General features: G+C 31.6%; 2 protein-coding genes across 2 annotated transcripts; one reads left to right on the top strand and one right to left on the bottom strand.

Moving 5' to 3' along the window:
* The first annotated feature begins 6074 nt into the window (after positions 1-6074).
* On the top strand, positions 6075-9851 carry LOC108855852 (NADPH--cytochrome P450 reductase 2). Its single transcript, XM_018629766.2, has 17 exons — positions 6075-6534; positions 6620-6679; positions 6753-6829; positions 6913-6970; positions 7063-7146; positions 7252-7288; positions 7379-7448; positions 7539-7724; positions 7837-7929; positions 8007-8229; positions 8314-8397; positions 8485-8636; positions 8730-8826; positions 8903-9130; positions 9214-9336; positions 9410-9523; positions 9614-9851. The coding sequence occupies exons 1-17, from the start codon at positions 6172-6174 to the stop codon at positions 9692-9694; spliced, it is 2130 nt and encodes a 709-aa protein (XP_018485268.1). The 5' UTR covers positions 6075-6171; the 3' UTR covers positions 9695-9851.
* A 4391-nt stretch (positions 9852-14242) lies between these two features.
* Positions 14243-14908, bottom strand: LOC108853284 (putative fasciclin-like arabinogalactan protein 20). Its single transcript, XM_018626712.2, has one exon. The coding sequence runs from the start codon at positions 14841-14843 to the stop codon at positions 14271-14273; it is 573 nt and encodes a 190-aa protein (XP_018482214.1). The 5' UTR covers positions 14844-14908; the 3' UTR covers positions 14243-14270.
* Between the last annotated feature and the right edge of the window lie 6259 nt (positions 14909-21167).

The following is a 21167-nucleotide window of genomic DNA, read 5'->3' as shown; positions in this document are numbered from 1 at the left end:
ACCACAAATTCGTGTATCATGGTCTAAAACCATGCTGGCCGTCCAAGCATTACGTTTAAGTGAGGACAAACAAACGTATTTTATAGCATGTTCATGAGGGGGAGAATAAACACTTCGTGTGGTCCATGACCATACTATAAAAACCCAAACATGATAAGCCTGGCCGAAGGCCATAAGGCATTATAGCTTGGCCGTATAAGGCATAACCTATAAGGTTGAGACTTCAAAAGTCTATAAGCTTGAGTACACCACAAGAATACATGTATGAAAAATAAGATACATCAGGCCATATAAAGTGAGCATAGATATTCCCGTCTAAAGATGATAAAGGGTCATAATCCAGATATAGACCATCCTAAGACTTTATGTATAAACCACCACATACCTATGTGCCATCTAGGATGGAATACCTCAACTAAGGATGAGATGAAAATCGGGAATATATGTTGGATAAGAGAACATGATCTTTCTCCCACGAATTCAATGAGACCATGAGCCAAACAAAGGTGATCATATTGTGGCCAAGGTACACGGATTACATACAAGATGAATCCGACTATCCAACATCATGGAGAAAGCTATAAGCTGGTAAATAGAAAGTAAAAGTGGAATGGTTTTAACCATCCAAGTCTTGGCAAAGATCCTCGGACCAGATATATATGTACTGGACGTCCATAAACAAAGAAAGAATGATAGCCAGACAGACCCGAAAGAATGACTAAGTCATACCAGCTTAGCACCACTATATAAATGTCCTAGTAGAGACATAATCAAGTTGCTGTAAAAGTCTATAGAAGATAGACCAGAATGTTCCATATATAATGAACCACGGATAGAAAAAGTTAAGGTGCTCATAATGATAGATCCGGGTTCATGAAAGAGAAACCATACTAGACAATGAGATAAGACCGGCCGGTCCTAAGGTACAGGTATCATACAATGTAGCCTTGCAAACTACAAAGTATTCAATGATCCTGATAATAATAAAATCTCAATCGATTGTATCATGTCTAGAACGCGAAAGAACGCGAGGGAACATAATATATAAAGTGTCGACACATACACACACTCATAAGTGATAAAGAGAAAGCACTTGAGCATAAGAGATATGCGAGGATCACTAACCCACGTAAGAGTACTCATAGAGAATAAAATGGGACGTGGAGTTAAACCCAAAGAATGTATGAGATGGGCGTATTGGCCAAATACATAAGATAGACGCCATCTAACCAGTGAACAGATGAGTCTTGTGAGGAAAAGAAAATCGTGAGCAGTAGAACATGAAAATACATACAAGTGGTCGTATATGTTGCTACATAAAACATTCAAAAGGAATGGCTTGATCACACAAGGATACTCACAGGGACTAAGGAACAAGGAAATAAATTCCTAGGTGGTGAATGCTACTACCCAATATCGAAATTAATAAAGATCTGGACATCTAAGAAAGATGTAGTAGACATTGGATATATCACTGGATATAAAGGTAACATAAGATACCTTGAGAAATGAGAAAGAAGTTCTCATAGAACAACATCGTTCCTGCGTTGTTCATGGACTGAAATGCAGCTGCATGCGTGTATGTACACACGATATGATAAGACTAAGTGATGCTTAGTAGAAAGTTCTATAAGAACGTTTCAGATCAGTCCATATAGTAGTCAATATATTCCTTGTGTTTATACTTAAAGAAAGGATGATTAAGATGATTGATTCTTGGAAAGGCTATGAAGAGACTACGATGATCTATAGTAGAGATCATTAGCCGTATATGAATGTTGGGATCTATGATCCAACGTACCAAGAATAGATTGATCAAATGGTCTGAGAATCCATCAGATTCACGACCAAAGGGAACCATACCAACTAGGATCATGTCCGACCTAGTTCGACCTTAATCATCATTGGTCCCGACCAATCCATCCCATCCAGCTTGTTCCGACCAGTTCCTCTAGGTCTTAAATCCGACCTAAACTATCCAAGTGAGAGGAACGTCCTATTGACCAAAAAGTGGCTTAGTTTTGATTAAACTTCAAACTATAACACAATAGCCACTTCATGAACAGACCGTGGACATATACTAAAAGTTCATAAAGAGTTTTGGTCAAAGGATATGAATAAGATATATAGTGGACAAGAACATAATCCGGATGGATTATGGATGATGTCATGATCCGGACAGATCATGGACATACAAAGACATTCATGGTCGAATTTATCTAAGAGAGATAAACCATATGATCCGAATGGACCATGAATATCATGAAAGCATTTTGTTGATGCAGGTTACCAGTCCGATCCACACAGTGCTAAGTCCCAAACCGGCTATGTTTTCACATATGGAGGCACGACCATTTCATGGAGATCAGTCAAGCAGACTATATCAGCCACATCATCCAATCACTCGGATATATTGGCGATCCATGAAGCAAGCAGAGAGTGTGTCTGGTTGAGACTCATGACACACCATATTCGGACAGCATGTGGGATCACAGATGGTAAAGACGAACCGACCGTTCTTTACGAAGACAATGCGGCCTGCATAGCTCAGCTCAAAGATGGTTACATCAAGGGTGACAAGACTAAGCATGTTCTCCCCAAGTTCTTCTTCACTCACGATCTTCAGAAAGAAGGAGAGGTCAAGGTACTCCAAGTCAGATCCAGCGAGAACTCAGCCGACCTCTTCACTTAGGCATTACCAACATGCACGCTCAAGAAGCTTATGCAGCAGATTGGTATGCGATCACTGAGAAGCCTTCAGTGATGTTCACTTGAGGGGAAGTAATGCGGCTGTACTCTTTTTCCTATCCATGGCTTCCCGTTTTTACCACATTGGGTTTTTGGGTTTACCATGGAAAGGTTTTAACGAGGCAGTATTCCAAACGCATTACAAATTCTAGACGGTTATGGCATTACAATCTCGGTTTTTAACGAGATAGCATCTTACACGCATAATGGACATTAAGGGGAAGTGTTATGAATATTGTGTGATGTCTATTATGGAATGTTCTAGATTTACTTGTTCCCTATTCCAAGTTACTTGTTCCCTACTCCAAGTTATTAGACTTTGTCTCCAAGTTATGTAATCCTATATAAGGAACTCATTACTCATTGAATAATAACAATTCATTCCTCTCTAAGTCATACGACTCTCTCTCTCTCTCTCTTTAGTTCGATCTATTTCTAAGACAAGAACACTAGGATTAGAACAAATTATTCATTTATAATAATTTTAAATGTTTTAATATCAAAACTGTGAAAATACGCATAAATTAAGTTTATAAGAAATTATATGTTAATCATTTTAATATTTCATAAATAATTGACATCATATATTTGAATATATGTTACATTCCTAATAAAAATTTCAATGCATAAAAATAATTTATAGTATTAGTTCTAATATTTGTATTTTTTTTTTCATTAGTATTAAGTTTTATATTTTATATAAAACAAAAACATGATTCTGTACTTCTATTTATTTATAATATTGTGTTTTTTAAAACAGAAGTGTAATTTAAAAGAAAAATCATAAGTTTCCAACAAATTATTAAATAAAATATTTTATAATGTTTTGGAAGCGAATTTTTGTAAGATTCCACAAAGTTTCATTCCAGTTCTGATTGTGAAGTGGAAAGCGAATGTCCGATGAAATTTCAATGCAAACCTAATTTATAATTTTATAATGGGACTAAGAGCCTATTATTTTAAATAATGATAAATTTAAGAGTTTACACTTATAGATCAATCGGTGGCTGGAATGGATGAGCTTACTGGGCTAAGCTTTGTCCACGCGGAAGTGTTGGATTCATATGATTCACAATTGACTGTGACTCATCGACCAATGAAATATTGGAAACCTATTGCCCATCAATTCACTACGTGGGCTTTTTATTGCCTCTAGGCTCTAATCTACTCCAACTAATTTTGTTTATAACCATTTTGTAAAAGGAGCAAAAATGTCTGATGACAAGAAAAACTGAAACTAAAATAATAATATTATATTATTTGCATTTGTATTTATAGATTAAGAAATTAAGAAGTATAGGTGTAATCTATACAACTTCACAGTTCACACTTTTGATTTTTTTTTAATGTGTTTTCATAAAGAGAAAATTTGGTTAAGCATGTTTAGCATGTTTTTGGGGATGAGACTTTACAACCAAAATCATAAATTTTGGTTTCCCGATCAGACGATTACAACAAAATATGTCGTTATTTTCTTCTTTGATACAGTGATATGTAGTATGAAAATCTTGTTCACACTTATTGATCAATCGGTTTTGTTAGAAATGTAAAATGAGAAACAAATAAAGAAATAAGAACACGTGTGCTGTAATATTTCATTGGTCTTGTTTTCTTTCTTCTTAGTGGTGAATCTATGTGGAGATGTAATCAGTGGCCTTGGCACAATCACGATAATGACATCGTTTGGAACTAAGCGATGATAACTAAGTGGCGAATTATCATGTCTTGGCAATGTTTTTAAACCTGATCCGGATGCTGAACAGGATCGACTTTCCGAATCACCAGATCATTAAATCAACCGCAGGTAAATCGCAGATTAATAACCTAATTAGATTTATTATATAATAATTTATTAGATATGAAAATAAACATATAAAAACTAAATTTAAGTATTTTCTAAATGTTTTATAAAACATACAATAATAATTTGGATATTTAAAAAAATACTTAACATTTATTTTTTATAATTTATTTTTATTTGACATAAAAATATTAAATAAAATTTAGACAATTTATTTTTTTTTGTAATGAGTTAACAATTATGACATCTAACAAAAATATCAAAACTTAAAAGTTCATAAATATTTAAATATTTAATGTAAATAATAAATTTAAGCTTCATATCTAAAATAAATCAAAAACAAAACATCATTAATAAATTATTGATAACAAAAATAAATTAACACCAAATCAAATCAACTGATTTTGATTCTCTCTATCATCGTTCTTTTCATTTTCTTCAAATAAAAAAAAATAAAAAGTAAAAATTATATATTAGTTCGATCAATGATTCACTCGATAACCGAGTTTTAGGTTTTAGCGGGGTTTTGTGGGTTTTATTGAGTTTTTAAATATTGTATTTTTAACAAAATTTATCTTGGATCAACGATTTACCAGTTCAACTGGAGATCCAAGTCGGGTTTCTAAATATTGTGTCGCGGTCTATGTAAAAAAAGAACTGGTTCTAGTAGCTGCTAGCGGATGTTACAAACATTAATTTGGATTTCAGCATAACTTGATATTCGATTATTAAAATGGAAAACGTCACAAGACTATTTACCAACTTTATATTTTAGATCATCTCACGGTTTCTAAAATGATTGTAAACTTAATAGCTCGCCAAATAGTTGTCGTGGATCGGGTGATCAGTAAACAACTTTGACATGCGAGTGGTTGACCGTATATCTTATAACATGTCTGCGCTATGAACCTTCTTACTAGACTTCGTTATACGTCTTAATTTTAAATATTACTTCTCTGTATTTTCGAATGATACATTACTCAATAGTATCTGGTATACAATATAAACTATTACATACAACATAAACTGTTTCCCGTCATATTTGACCTACCAACAGCTTGACCGGCTCAAGATTTTCCATGAGTCCAAGCATCCATATGCTTATTGCTACGTACCATGGGCTATATGAAAATTAAATTCTCTTGATTCATCTTTGTCAAACATACACAATTCGTAAGAACTTAAACATGAGAGCATACATACATAAAAAAGTGTATATTCCTCAACTCGATAATTAGCAACCAACAATAAACCTTTTTTATTAAGCTTTTTAATATTTTATAATAAATAAAAAAAAACTCGTATAGAATTCATAAAAAAAATGTTAAAAGCATGTGTAATGGGTAGGTTTGATAACAAAAAAAAAAAAACACGGAGAGACCAAAACGTAAACCAACCATGGTTAAAATCAAAACGCGGTAAGTCAATTTGACCGGTCTGGTTTGGTGAGCGCCACCATCCCCCATCACGAAAATGAATTTTTTTTTAATAATTGTATTTTATAAATCTCTCCTCTTCTTCTTCTCCATTGTACTTTCTCTCTCATAAGAGTGTCTCTCTCTCACCTAAACCACACCTAAACCAAACGCAGAGAGATCTTCTTCTTCTTCTCCTTCTCAGCCATGTCGTCTTCTTCTTCTCCCTTCGATCTCATGTCGGCCATCATCAAAGGCGAGCCCGTCGTCGTCTCCGACCCGGCGAACGCCTCCGCATACGAGTCCGTCGCCGCGGAATTGAGCTCCATGCTGATCGAGAATCGCCAATTCGCAATGATCATATCCACCTCCATAGCCGTTCTCATCGGCTGCATCGTCATGCTCGTGTGGCGGAGATCCAACGGCGGCTCCGGGAGCTCGAGACGCGCCGAGACGCTCAAGCCGCTGGTGATCAAGCCGCCGCGCGAGGAGGACGAGGTCGACGATGGGAGGAAGAAAGTCACAATCTTTTTCGGTACGCAGACCGGAACAGCTGAAGGGTTTGCTAAAGTGAGTTGCTTTTTTTTGAGATTCGAAATGATTGAAGATGATGATGATGATGATGGGAGCTTGATTGAGTTCGATTTTTTTACAGGCTTTAGGAGAAGAAGCTAAAGCGAGATACGAGAAGACGAGATTCAAAATCGTTGATTTGGTATTTATTATACCGTTTTTTTTAAAAAAAAGTTTGATTCTTTTTTGTATTCTGATTTTGATTCCTTTAACAGGATGATTACGCGGCGGATGATGATGAGTATGAGGAGAAGTTGAAGAAAGAGGATGTTGCTTTCTTCTTCTTAGCCACGTTAGTTAGTTTCTTTAGCTTCTCTGGTTTGTTGTTGTTATTCATTGGCTGATCTGGTTTTTAACAATTTGGATGATGTGTAGATATGGAGACGGTGAGCCGACAGACAATGCAGCCAGATTCTACAAATGGTTCACCGAGGTTTGTCTTTTTCTTTTCTTTTTTAAATTTGATTGGCTTATTTTTATTTATGTTTACTTGTTTTTTTGAAGTTTAAGCATGTGTGTTTACAGGGAGATGACAGAGGAGAATGGCTCAAGAACTTGAAGTACGGAGTGTTTGGATTAGGAAACAGACAATATGAACATTTTAATAAGGTTTTTAAAATGGAATCTTCTTTTTTTTTTTTTAAGTTTTTCACGCTTACTCCAGTTTCCTTGGCTAATATTGGATTTTTTTTTAATGTAAAATCTGTGTTGCAGGTTGCCAAAGTTGTAGATGACATCCTTGTAGAACAAGGTTTGTTTGTTTCTTTTATATTTCTGTCATTTATCTCCTGGTGTGTTTTGTATTTATTGTTTTCTAACTTGATGAGTGGTTTTGTTACAGGTGCGCAGCGTCTTGTACATGTTGGTCTTGGAGATGATGACCAGTGTATTGAAGATGACTTTACCGCTTGGTATATCACCTTCTTCTTATGATTATATTTGCTGCTTTGGACTACTTTTTTTTTTTTGTTTCCTGAGCTGAATTTTACTATCTTTTGCAGGCGAGAAGCATTGTGGCCAGAGTTAGATACAATACTGAGGGAAGAAGGTGACACAGCTGTTACACCATACACTGCAGCTGTTTTAGAGTACAGAGTTTCTATCCACAAATCTGGAGACGCATTGAATGAGAAAAACTTGGCCAATGGGAATGGCCATGTTGTGTTTGATGCTCAGCATCCTTACAGGTGTGCAAAGTTTTGTTTTCTCTATAATCTTGTCGTTTTTTGTTTTTTTGCTAAAATATAATCTTGTCTTATCGGTTGTTCTAATCCGTGCTTTGTTTTGGTGCTTTTAAAGGGCAAATGTTGCTGTGAGAAAAGAGCTTCATACTCCAGAGTCTGACCGTTCCTGCACTCATCTTGAATTTGATATTGCCGGAAGTGGACTAACGTGAGTTTTACTGTTTGTATATAATCAGAGGAAACATACTTGAAGAATAATAACATGAATTTTTGTTCCTGTGTCAGATATGAAACTGGAGATCATGTTGGTGTACTGAGTGATAATTTGAAGGAAACTGTAGAGGAAGCGCTTAGGTTACTGGATATGTCACCTGATACTTATTTCTCCCTTCACTCTGATAAAGAAGATGGAACACCAATCAGCAGCTCGCTTCCTCCTACATTCCCACCTTGCAGCTTGAGAACAGCGCTTACACGATATGCATGTCTTTTGAGTTCTCCTAAGAAGGTTGGTTAGATTCACATCTTGATTTTTTTGTCATTATTGGACTGGTCTGCACAGAGAGGTTCTAACTCAATTGTTTTCCTGCAGTCCGCTTTACTTGCTTTGGCTGCTCATGCATCTGATCCTACCGAAGCAGAGCGATTGAAACACCTTGCTTCACCTGCTGGAAAGGTTTGCGCATGAACTTTTCTGCTGGCTGCTGTTCTTCATCTTCCGTTGTAAACTGTTATATATTTATTGTAATTCTTTCAACACCAGGATGAATATTCAAAGTGGGTAGTAGAGAGTCAAAGAAGTCTACTCGAGGTGATGGCAGAGTTTCCTTCAGCCAAACCGCCACTTGGTGTCTTCTTTGCTGCAGTGGCTCCAAGGTTGCAGCCTAGGTTCTACTCAATATCATCATCTCCCAAGTGAGTACTTCTCATTGTCTTTTGTCTTCAAATTACTCCCTTGAGACGTATCTGGTACTTACTGACCCATTTGTCTTTGCTTATTTGCATTAGGATTGCTGAAACTAGAATTCATGTTACATGTGCCCTTGTCTATGAGAAGATGCCAACAGGAAGGATTCATAAGGGAGTGTGTTCGACTTGGATGAAGGTAAACATATCTCATTGTGATCTCCTTTTTTTTTTCCATTTTAATCTGAAATTTTGCTTTTGTGTTGTAATTACAGAGTGCTGTGCCTTATGAGAAGAGTGAAAACTGTTGCTCAGCACCAATATTTGTTAGGCAATCCAACTTCAAGCTTCCTTCTGATTCCAAGGTACCTATCATCATGATCGGTCCAGGGACTGGATTGGCTCCTTTCAGAGGTTTCCTTCAGGAAAGACTTGCGTTGGTTGAATCTGGTGCTGAACTAGGTCCATCAGTGTTGTTCTTTGGATGCAGAAACCGTAGAATGGTAATAAATCCATCTCTCAATAAACTCAATTCTATCACATTGTTTTTGTTCAGTTTCTTTAACTCTTATTATTATATTTTCAGGATTTCATCTACGAGGAAGAGCTGCAGAGGTTTCTAGAGAGTGGTGCACTCTCAGAGCTAAGTGTAGCCTTCTCTCGTGAAGGACCAACCAAAGAATATGTACAGCACAAGATGATGGACAAGGTATGAGCTTTTAATAGCCAGATCTTTGCATAGTTTCTCAGATTCTTGAGCTGACAATTATATCACAATGCAGGCTTCTGATATCTGGAACATGATCTCTCAAGGAGCTTATTTATATGTTTGCGGTGACGCTAAAGGCATGGCAAGAGACGTTCACAGATCTCTCCACACAATAGCTCAAGAACAGGTTCGTATGAGACCCAAAACATGAGTTCTCATCACATCACAAACAGAGTCTGATCTGTTTTACTGACTAGGTAATGTCTTTGTTTTGCAGGGATTGATGAATTCAACGAAAGCAGAGAGCTTTGTGAAGAATCTGCAAATGAGTGGAAGATATCTAAGAGATGTATGGTAATGAAGCTGCTGTAGTCCCTACACACTCTGTGTACTTTATTTTATATATACGTTACAGAAATGCCATATTATGATGATCATGAAGTTTGTGATCGTTAGAGGAAATGAATGAACCTCCTTTTTTCCAATTATTAATTTAGTTTCCATATTTGTTTTCATTTACTTTTGTTGATTTTTTTTTAACTCTTGTTATATAGCCACCAGATAAAATAATGAAAAAAGTTTGCATAAGATTTATCATTGGTGATGTCAAAAAAAAAAAGATTTATCATCTGTGAAACAATCATGTTATATACAAAAGTCTGCCCCTTTGGTATGAATATTTATTTATGTAGCAGCAACATTTTGGGATAAATATCATCTCTGTGAAGTTAAAAAATAAAATATCATCTCTGTGTTCTTATAGATTGCTCAATAAGCTGGTTTGAAATCAATTTGGCATATATTGCGGATGTGGCACACCATACATGATACATACTCCCTCTGTTTCAAATTAGATGATGTTTTGAAGAGTTTTGATGTTTCAAAATACATGATGTTTTGGTATTTTTATATTAGTTTTAGTTTATTGAAGATTGTGTAGCCAATGATGTTTTTATAGTTCTTTTAATGATTGGTTGAATTAGTTTTTATTTATATTTTAATTGATACATTCTAAGTAAAAGTGTATGTCTTAATTCTTGTGCATTAACCAAAACATCAACTATTTTGAAACAGAGGGAGTATATGATAAATGATGTGGTAAAGAACTATACCACTCTGTTTAAAATTTGGTATCTCTCCAATCGCATTATTTCTTAGAGAATTTACATGACCTGCTATTTGCTTGATATATTCTTGAAAATACATATGCTATACTAACATGCATATAGCACATTGGAATTTTCTCAAAAAAGTTATTGTTGTCATTGTCAAGACATGCCACTTGAAACCGTCTAGCTGGTTTGGAAGTGCTTTTTGGTAGTTGAGATGAATGGAATGGGATGGTATGGTAGGTGAGCTGGGAGCATGTAGTTGAAGATATAATAGCACGTGATGTGAGTTACATTGATACGTGCGAACTTAAGTTGGTGGAGGATCCACTTTCCAACGATAAACAACATGATGTTCTCTTCCTCTTTCAACTAGTACTTTTTTCTTTTCTTGTTGTGTGTTTCTCTCCACCTCATAAATTAGTCTTGATGTTATTATTGTACTACAAAAAAATATTAAAAGTACTAGAAAACTATTAAACGAAAATAAATTGTTTGTTTCAAGATGAACTATTCTCTCTGTTTTCCTTTAAATGACGTTTTGGAATCTTTTTTTTGTTTCAATCTTCGACGTTTTGATAGACACAATACAAAATATGTGACAAATGACTATATTTATTCTACTCTAAGTGCTTCACTACGCATAATAGTTAACTATTTCCTAAGTTTTGTAATAAGTGTCATTCTAATCTTTTTTTCTTAATACATAAAAAATACTATCATTTTACAATTTTAAAGTTTATATTTACTTTCAGTTGAAAATTAATTATAAATTGCATTGAGTTTATAAATAATTTTATTTATCTAAAAAACTATTGATAAAAAATGTGTAAGTAATAACAATTTACATATATTTCCGTCATTTTTTAATATGTGTGAAAAATATCAAAGTGATATTTATTTAGAAACGGAAGAAGTAATAAAGAAAAGATATAAAAATTCTTCAGTTGTCGTTCTAAAGTTAAAATTTCACTTCATTTTAAATCCCATTTTATGTTTTTAATACATTTGTTTACTAGTTTTTTTTAATCTCATAAATAATTTTAGCTTATTAATTAATATTATCAAATAAAACAATGTATTAGAGATAAAAATAATTTAATATATTTTTTTAATTTGTGAAAAAGATAAGATTGACAAATAAATTGACACTTAACTTTATTCTCTATTTTATTTTTCTATTAGTTGAAGTTTATGGATAATGATTTTTTAATATGTGTGCACAAGTCTAAACTGACACTTAAAATGAAACTAAGAGAGTAATAAGAGTTATTATAACTTCTTTTCTTGTTACACAAAAATGTCATTTTAAAATTTTTAATACAAATTATATTTACTTTCAACTGAAAATTAATTGCAAACTGTATTGATTTTATAAATAATTTTATTTATCTCAAATACTCTTTGTCATAAATATGTAACTAATAACAACTTACATATATTTCTGTTATTTTGTAATTTGTGCGATAAATGTCAAAATGACATTTATTTAGAAACCAAATAAATACCACCATTTTTTTCTTTTTATTTTATTCATCAAAAATCAATGATATTTTGATTGTCGGCAATTCCTCTTATTTCTCCAAACTTATTTTAGTTTCACGAATAATATTTTCAAACATTATTTTATTTCTTCTTGTTCTTTAAATTGACTTTATTAAAGTCTAAACATTCATTATAATGTGATGTAATCCTTAGAAATATACGAAATATCCATATATTTCATTTATACATATATTTATTTTTCCTTGAAGAAAAAAAAGAATGTCTTTTTATGTGAAAAATCTAGGAATACAGTTACAGAAAAAATCCTAGGAATAGTATGATTTATTACCCGTTGACGAAAGGAAGTGTAGAAGTTTTTTACTCGATAAAGATGATATATCACAGGAATGAAAAATCAAGTAGACATTGGTAGGTGATCCATGTGTAAATGGTGTCACATGATTGTATGATTGATTTCAGTACTTCACATGTTTGTCTTTTTTTTTCTGTTTAAATGTTTGTCAACGTCAGGAACTGACATTGGAATTTTGACTTGGAACAATTAAAGAATTAGTGCACAAAAAAACAGTTGAAGAATTACAATGTGATCCTTTTTACCGTAGTTTTTTTGACCTAATAAAAAATAAAAATAAAACTCAACTCAAACGAATTTTCCTTGCGGAGAAGACTTAGGTTCACCTCCTATGGTGAACCTTTAAATTCACCACATCATTTATAACCAATGAAAATGACATGTAGATAATTAAATAAAACATTATAAATTTATTTAAAAATAGTTAAAAAAGAATAATGTCAATTCTAAACCACAAATCTTAATTTTTAAACCTTAAATACTAATTTCTAAATCCAAACTCTATACCCTAAACCAAAATCCTATACCCTAAACCCAAATCTTAGACCCTAAACCCAAACCATAAACCTTAAATCTAAATCTAATACCCTAAATCCAAATCCTAGACCCTAAACCCAAACCGTATACCCTAAACCCAAATCCTAGATCTTAAACCTAAACCGTAAACCCTAAATTTAAATTTAAATTTTAGGGTTTACGGTTTGGATTTAAGGTCTAGGATTCGGATTTAGGATATACGGTTTGGGTTTAGGGTTTACAATTTGAGTTTAGCATATAGAATTTGGGTTTAGGGTATAAGGTTTGGGTTTAGGGTCTACGATTTGGATTTAGGGTACTTAGTTTAGATTTAAGATTTATAGTTTGGATTTAGGGTTTAGAATTTTGGTTTGGGTTTAGGGTATAGAATTTAAGTTTGGGTTTAGGGTCTAAGATTTGGGTTTAGGGTATAGAATTTTGATTTATGGTATATGATTTAGTTTTAGAAATTACTATGTAAGGTTTAAAAATTAAGATTTGTGGTTTAGAATTGTCATTATTCTTTTTTAACTATTTTAAAATAAATTTAATATATTTTATTTAATTATCTACATGTAATTTTCATTGGTCATAAATGGTGCGGTGAATTTGAACCTAAGTACTGTCCTTTTCCTTTTGATTTGAACTTAATTTTTCTAATAATAAGTAGAGATTTGACCAAAAAAAAAAAGACTATAAAGAGATGTCAAACAAAAAAAAGTAGACTAATAAAGTTTATTACCCTAATCGAAATGGGTCATTAGTTTCTCGGAATTGACAGATATTACTCATATCTATTTTGGGCCGCAATTTGAGGCCTGGAACGATGGTTAAAAAAGACACGCATTTCATCAAAATACAGAAAACCGGCAAGGAGTTTAGTTTATCAAAAATCTAAACGGCTTGTGGCTTTCTTTAGTCTCAAGGTATCAAAAGATTCATCAATCTTTGTTTAACATTTACATGATTTTATAAATCACAGATAGTTGTACCAACTTTCAAATTTATCGTGTAAAACAAAATCACAAATATACAGTGTAAAATAACTTTCAAAATCTTGTAGAAATGCAATTCTAAAAAAAAATGGTACAAACTATATTATTTAGAATCGAATCCTTAGCCTCTTGGTGAGCATTAATTAACTCAAACTATTAGTAGATTACGGAGTCTTCCACCATTTATGACGTTTCAAAAAGTTTCAATAAAGAGAGCATACAAACCTAAACATATGCTATCTTTTACTCCTTTGAATGACATTGTTTCTAAACTTTAAGCTTTAACGAAGTGAAATCACTCCTCGAGTCTTAGTTCTATTCTTCAATAGTTCTTCAAAATATATTAACGTAATTAAAGGCAACTTTTTTATAATAAAACTTGAAATTTCAAGGTTGAATAACGGTTACAAAATGAAAACGACCGTAATTGAAAAGTTATTAGCCCATTTTAAAACTCTAGCCCGAAAGAATAAGGATCTCCGAGATGATGCGAGCCACAACTGTAACGAGCATAAAGGAAAAAAACGACCATTCCGTAGAATAGCTGCCGCTAGGCTTAGATTCGACGTGACCATACGTTTCGAAATCAAGGGGAGATGCAATGAAGTGGATGGCAATGTAGGTATCGACGAAGACGTCAGGTTCGGTGATGAGAACGCCGTCCACAGCAAAACCAAATTCAGAATTGTTGGTTACCAGGATTGAGTAGTTGGTAAGAAGAGTTGGTAGTCGAGACTGACTTGCCTTGGAGAGAAGATCCGCAAACTCAAGCCTCTCTGAGACAACATGGTATGCAGCCAACTTATGATTGTCTTCTCCACCACTGTATGAGGAGTTTGGAATGAAGAGTGTTGATGGGAGAACCTCCCCTCGAATCTTGTCGTTTGTTTCTATGAAAACCGCTGACCATTCTTGAAATTGGGCATACGCCAGCGCATCAACAATTTCATGGGTAGTGTCTTCAACGGTGCCGGAGACAACGGTACTTACTACAATTACAGAGAGAAAAAATTGAACGAATTGGTTCATCGTGAGAGGAAGTTTTTATTGTCTTGTATTGGGAGTTGAAAATTAAGATTTGGATATGAGTAGAGATTTGGATATTTTATAACCCCAAATAGTGATAATAATGTGTTCGATCTATGTTCTAAAAGTGTGAAAAGATAAACACACAGAACTTATGACTTGGAGTGAAAGTTATTTCTGTGATTTATCGCATGTTGGTTGTGAAAAAAACAAGCTTGAATATATTACACATACACAACCTTTAACCGACTTGGTTTGACTAAATATATATCATTATTCACAAGTGTATTCAATGTGGTTGTAATGTTTCATGGTTACTAACGGTCATTAAAACGAGATGTATTCTCTATAGCATCAAATCGTTCAATCTAGACTAGTTTCAATCGGATATCCCTTTAGGTTTGAATCGGGTATTTTAGATTTTCGAATATTTCAGTATAGGGGTATATAATCTATTTGGGTATTTCTGTATTTCGAGCCGGGTTCGGTTTTTTCGAACTAGGTTCAGATATTTAGATTTTTGAAAGAAATAGAATAAAATTTTCAATTCTTTAAGTTTCTTGTATTTGAATATTTAGCTTTCGATTAACTGATTTTTTATTTTTAATAGATTGAATGATTAATAGATTTAAAGGTAACATTTCAAAAATAAATAGGCATTAACTTGGCTATTGTTTTTAGAATTTGAACATAAATTTTATTAATACATGAAATAACAAGCTTGACATGCATTTTAAGTGAATATCAAATCATTTTTTCCGTAATTATATGTATAATATATGATCTTAAATTATATGTAACATCAATATAAATATTTTAAATAAAATGAGAGATGTAAACTAATATATAAGAGTAAGTATACATATGTTCGGTTTACTTCAGATATCCATTCAGATTCGGATATTACTCGTTTGGATTCGGATATCCAATCTCTTCTAGATCAGTATCTATTCGGGTATTTTGCTATTTCGATTCAGATTTTGGTTCATGTTTTTTGGGCCGGATTCGGATATCGGGTAAAATACCTACTCCTACTAATAAACATGCATATTTTGTTTAGGTCACAATCACATGTGTTAGACAATAGCAAAATCTCGCTCAGCTGTGAACTTAATTTACTTTTTGTTATTAAAATTTAGCGAATAGAAATACACCATAACTCAGTAAGATAAAAAGAAATGCATAAGTTTTGAACAAATGTTTAATTAGTCAAAAGCAAAACCCTAATTGATCTCTCCAGTTTAGCTATCAATTATGATTAACTTAACTATACACTTTAGCTGAACCCTGAAGGAATAGTAATGAGACCATTTGTTGTCATAAAAAATAAAAAATCAAACTAATACTTGCGGCAAAAATCTATTTGAATGCAAGCATTGAAAACTAGTGTAGCAATTATAGTATGATTATAATGTTATATTATTGTTTGTTATCATCGCATCCATTTATATTTCATGCTGTTTTGTACAAAGCAGCGGAAAAATGAGTCAATAATGTTCTGTTATATTATTTTCATGTAAAACGTCACTCCAGTTTTGTAAAACGAAATGGAGAGGGATTATCGTTGTCCAAAGTGAAAGTTTGATTCAAAGGGCTTTCCGTAAATGTTTGATCAACACATTAGAAAGTCTTAAAACACCTTGATAGAGTCCAGAGTTCCTTTCTTTCCAAATCTTACAAAATATAATTGCACATAAAGTAGAGTTTGTTTGGATATTCTGACCCAATCTATAATGTGCTGTAAGCCTGAAAGCTTGACGGTGGGCCATCATGATTCATGGATGAAGGAATTGGCCTTTCACACGAGAGAAAAAGATAGTATTCTAATTTCTAAATACCCATGGCATAGCCGCATAGGGTCCTATGAAATATTTGTGTTACATACGTGATAGAAACTCTTACTGGGCCTTGATCTAAAATCAATACTTAAACTTGAAAAAAAAAACTCTTACTGGGCCTTTCCCTCTGCAGATCTATACCGGATTTCAATCTTATGTTTACTAAAGTTAAACCCGCTTTACGGACGGTTGAGTAATTTCAAAAACAACTAAACATATTTTACATTTTAGTATATATTTGAATATAGATTTTTATATATGTGTTTTGTAATTTTTTGCATTAATATTTAATGATGCAAAAGATGATAATATTAGATATTATGTTTTGCATTATAGAAAGAAATACAAATGAATATTTGATCGTGATATATCATTTACTCATTATTTACCTTTTAAAACTGAAAAATGATTTTGTTTTGTATTTTAGTCTGTAAATGAAAAAATGAACCAAATGATTATTAGAAATATAATTAAACTAAGTAGGGGTTTATAACTCTAATTTTTATTAATAGCTAAATTTGATTTCTAAATTATCAATATGCAATGAATTTACAGATTTTTTTTGTGTTTGTGGAAATATAATTGTAACCTACTTTATTTTATATTTAAAATCACAAATTTGAAATGTATTACTGTAACTATCATAGTTACCATAGTCTAAGAATAAAAGGTTAAACTCAACCGAACAATAGTTCATTAGAACTTAATAGAGAAAATAACATTATACTCATGTTTTACTAATAAATTTTATTGGATAAATTTTCAAATGCGATAAATTTCTACTTTATTAATAGAAATTTATTAATTTAGAAAAACAAAATTTTACTTTATTAATCATTGCTGTGTTTTTCTTTTAATTTTCATATGAATATTTTTAAGATTGAGCATCGTAACCACACAAAAAGATAACCATGATATTTTTTTCATTTTTATTTCCATCGGTTGAGTTTTGATGAAACGTCAAAAATAATATCATAAATGAATTTTCTTGTTTTCGTTCTTATAAAATATTTGCTAGTTTTTCTGTAGTTTTATATTTTGGATTAGATCATGTAAAACTTAAAATAAACTATTATTTGTTGATTATTTTTCTCCAAATTCAAGTTATTCAATGTATTTTTACAAAAAAAAAAATTTGTTTTATTTATTATTTGTTAATAATTTTCTAACTGATTTTTTGAGACATTTACCTACGGAATAGTTGATGCTTTGGTTCATGCCTTTTTTGAAGAGTGATCAATCGTTTTCTTAGAAACGACTCAAGACAAGATAGAGAATTTTGAAGAGTGTATATGGGAGAAACTTGCCGTGTATCCGCTCATTTTTTCTACGAAACAGCTGACCAATTTTCAAATGGAGCAATATCCAATGCATTAACAACCTTGCGGGTCGTGTACTCAATCGTGACAATCGACGACTATTGCAATGGGATAAAGAGAAACTAGTATCAGTAGAAAAAACAGTGAGGGAGTTCTTTTGTTTCTTGGTATTTCGGAGTTGGTTGCCAGAGCCGGTACTAAACTTTTGATGGCCACAAGCCTAAAACAGAAAAAAATTGGCTGAAAAAAAGTTATGCACATGACGCCTTTTATGGGCGACTGGAAACACATGTTTCATCTGCTTTATGTCAAGGCCGGCTCTGTTGATTGCTACTAGATATACAACTACTACTTAATATTTATAACTCCAAACCAGAGACAATAACGTGTAGAATATAGGGTTCTACTGAAAGTACCAAGATATAAACACAGAGAAAGGATGAGTTGGAACCTGGAATGAAGTTCAATTTCTGTGTGTTTTCAGTGGGGTTGGTTGTGAAATAAGAAAACAAGTTTTCTTCCTTCACAGGTCTTAAAACACCTTGATGTAGTAATTCATTTTTCTCCAAATCTCATAAACTATGGCTTGACGAGAGAGCTTGCACATGAAGTAGAGCTTTAAAATATTCTAACACAATCTATAATGTGATGTAAGCTTGAAGGTGGAGTAAGAGAAGATAGCATTCCAGTCTCCAGATACCCAAGGCATAATAAGGTCATATGAAACATTTGTCCCGTTTTACTTACGCAATAACAACTTTTACTGGGCCTTTCCCCTCTTTTACTGGGCTTTCTTCTTCGACTCATGTCTGCGGATCTATACCGGGCCTCAATCTATGTGTATATTAACATGTTTTAACTTTTAATAGGGATGAGAACCAAACCAAATCAAACTAACTTGAAACCAAACAAATATATATATGTCCTAACTTGTATTCGGTTAGTTTAAGAACACAAATGGTTCATTTTGAACTGAATCAAACCAAAAACCTAATGTCTTTATTTATTTAAGTTAACTGAATAATATTAAAACTTAAGATATTTACCCATGTAACCTAAACCCCAAAACATAATTGTATTCATTTTATTCCAGATGAACAGAATAAATACAACCAACAATAAAATAAAACAACATGATTCTTCTACATTATTATCAAGAACTAAAAAGAATAATTATGACAATTTTACTAGGTTAAAGCAAATGATTTAAATGATCGGGCCCCAAACTATGTGTGTATATTAGGCTGTGTTAATCTGTATAATATTATTTGAGAAGTCAGTTTCTTACGTGTCGCGCTCACGTTAACTCTCACGGTGGTTGATTACAATGATACCCTTAATGAATCAAATATATCTAATTATTATTAAATATTTATTTTATCTTATTTTTCCTTTTTTATTTAGGGTTTCCTTTTACTTTTTTTTCAAATAACTTATATAAAAGAAAAATTTTAATTTTAAAAACGAAAAATATATAGTATAATTCATAATAAGGAAATTTTACAAAATAATCTTGATTTTAAATGAAAAGAAAAAATTCCCCTTTTAAAACATAACCTTAAACAACATAATATATATTTTAAAAGTATGAAGCATTTTATCTAAATCAATCTATATCTCAAATTATTAAAAAATAATTTAAATAACATAAATAATGATATTAAGATATCTTTAGTGAACAAAATTTAATGTAATCTTCTTTTTATGTTCCCTTTTATAATCTTCAAATAACATATATGATAAAGTGAATATTTATAAAACTTAAAACGAAAATATTTTAAATATAATGTGATTTTATGAAAAAGGAAAACTTTAGAAAATAATCTTGATATGATAGTAAATAATTAATCTTTCTTTTTAGAATGTATCATTTATGTTTTTATGAAATTTTGTACATATAATTACTTTATTTTGTTAATTTTATTTTTGAAAATTAACATATATTAAATTACTAAGTCCTATAAAATTAACATTTTCTTGGAGCTATTTACAACTAGAAATTTATAAATATATACACATCTAAGATGAAAACCAAACAAATGCAATGAATACAATTAATATGATTTGGTTGAAATAGATTAGAAATAATTATACTTGAATTTGATTCATATGTAACTCGAAATACCAATAAATGAGTAATTAAAACAATCCAATTTTTTTTACAAAAAGTCAAACAGTAAACAAAAAATAATATATTTTCACTTATAGTGATATTTTTATATATATAAATTATAGAACGACTCAACATATTACTAAATAAATATGAAATTCTCAAATAATTTTATAAATATATTGACCAACTATTGCAATTAAGTATCATTGTTATATTTATTTATGTAACTTTGAATTGATCGACACTTTCAGTTTATTTTTACTATTTAATTATCAAAACAACATATACATTAAATTATACATAATCTTATTAAATATATATATATATATATATATAAAAATCTAAGATAAGAATCAAACTACATGAAAATTTTTTAAAAAATCAAAATTTTAATTTGTATTACAAAAATATCTTAATTGAATTGAAACAGTAAATGTTATATGATATATCCAAATAATAACCAAACAATAGAGATATTATATATCCAAAATTATACATTTAATTAAAATAACATAATGTTACATAAAATAAACCATGCATATTGATTATAATATAAATAACAAAATAGTTAAAATTTTTAAAATTAATAAATTATAATAATGTAAATAAATTATTATAATATATTTATTTTATAAGTATTTATACCCGTGCATGAGCACGGGAAAATCACCTAGTTATTAGTGTTTTCTACTAAAAAAAACTATTGTGCTAATGCTCCTTGTTAAACAACAGCAAAGAACATTATTTTGAAAATAGAACCACCAAAGTGTATCCCGTACTTGTTAAAAATAAAGGATATGACAAGAAAAATAACTGTGAAAATATTCTTTTTAAGATTCAATCGACCTGTGGACTTTCGTCAAGCTATTATCACAAAACTTACGTTTCCTATTTTTTATTAGGTGATAGTTTGGTTGACCAATTAACAAAGATAGCTTTCTTTTCTAAAAAATATATAAAGCTGAAATCGATCTGATTTGAAAAGCATTTCAAAAAATAAAGAGTATTCTTTAGTCTTTACAAAAGAGAAAAAAAGATGATGGTTCTTGAGAAAAAA

Source organism: Raphanus sativus, chromosome 4 (assembly GCF_000801105.2).
Source record: "Raphanus sativus cultivar WK10039 chromosome 4, ASM80110v3, whole genome shotgun sequence".
In the NCBI taxonomy this organism is placed as follows: domain Eukaryota; kingdom Viridiplantae; phylum Streptophyta; class Magnoliopsida; order Brassicales; family Brassicaceae; genus Raphanus; species Raphanus sativus.
This window is presented reverse-complemented; position numbering and strand designations above follow the sequence as displayed.

Bases quoted from the DNA above. Each gene is read 5' to 3' on its own strand.
- LOC108855852 (XM_018629766.2), top strand. From the start codon at position 6,172: ATGTCGTCTTCTTCTTCTCCCTTCGATCTCATGTCGGCCATCATCAAA. The intron at 8,230-8,313 runs GTTGGTTAGATT...GTTTTCCTGCAG, and splicing joins TTTTGAGTTCTCCTAAGAAG to TCCGCTTTACTTGCTTTGGC. The intron at 9,131-9,213 runs GTAATAAATCCA...TTATATTTTCAG, and splicing joins GATGCAGAAACCGTAGAATG to GATTTCATCTACGAGGAAGA.
- LOC108853284 (XM_018626712.2), bottom strand. From the start codon at position 14,843: ATGAACCAATTCGTTCAATTTTTTCTCTCTGTAATTGTAGTAAGTACC.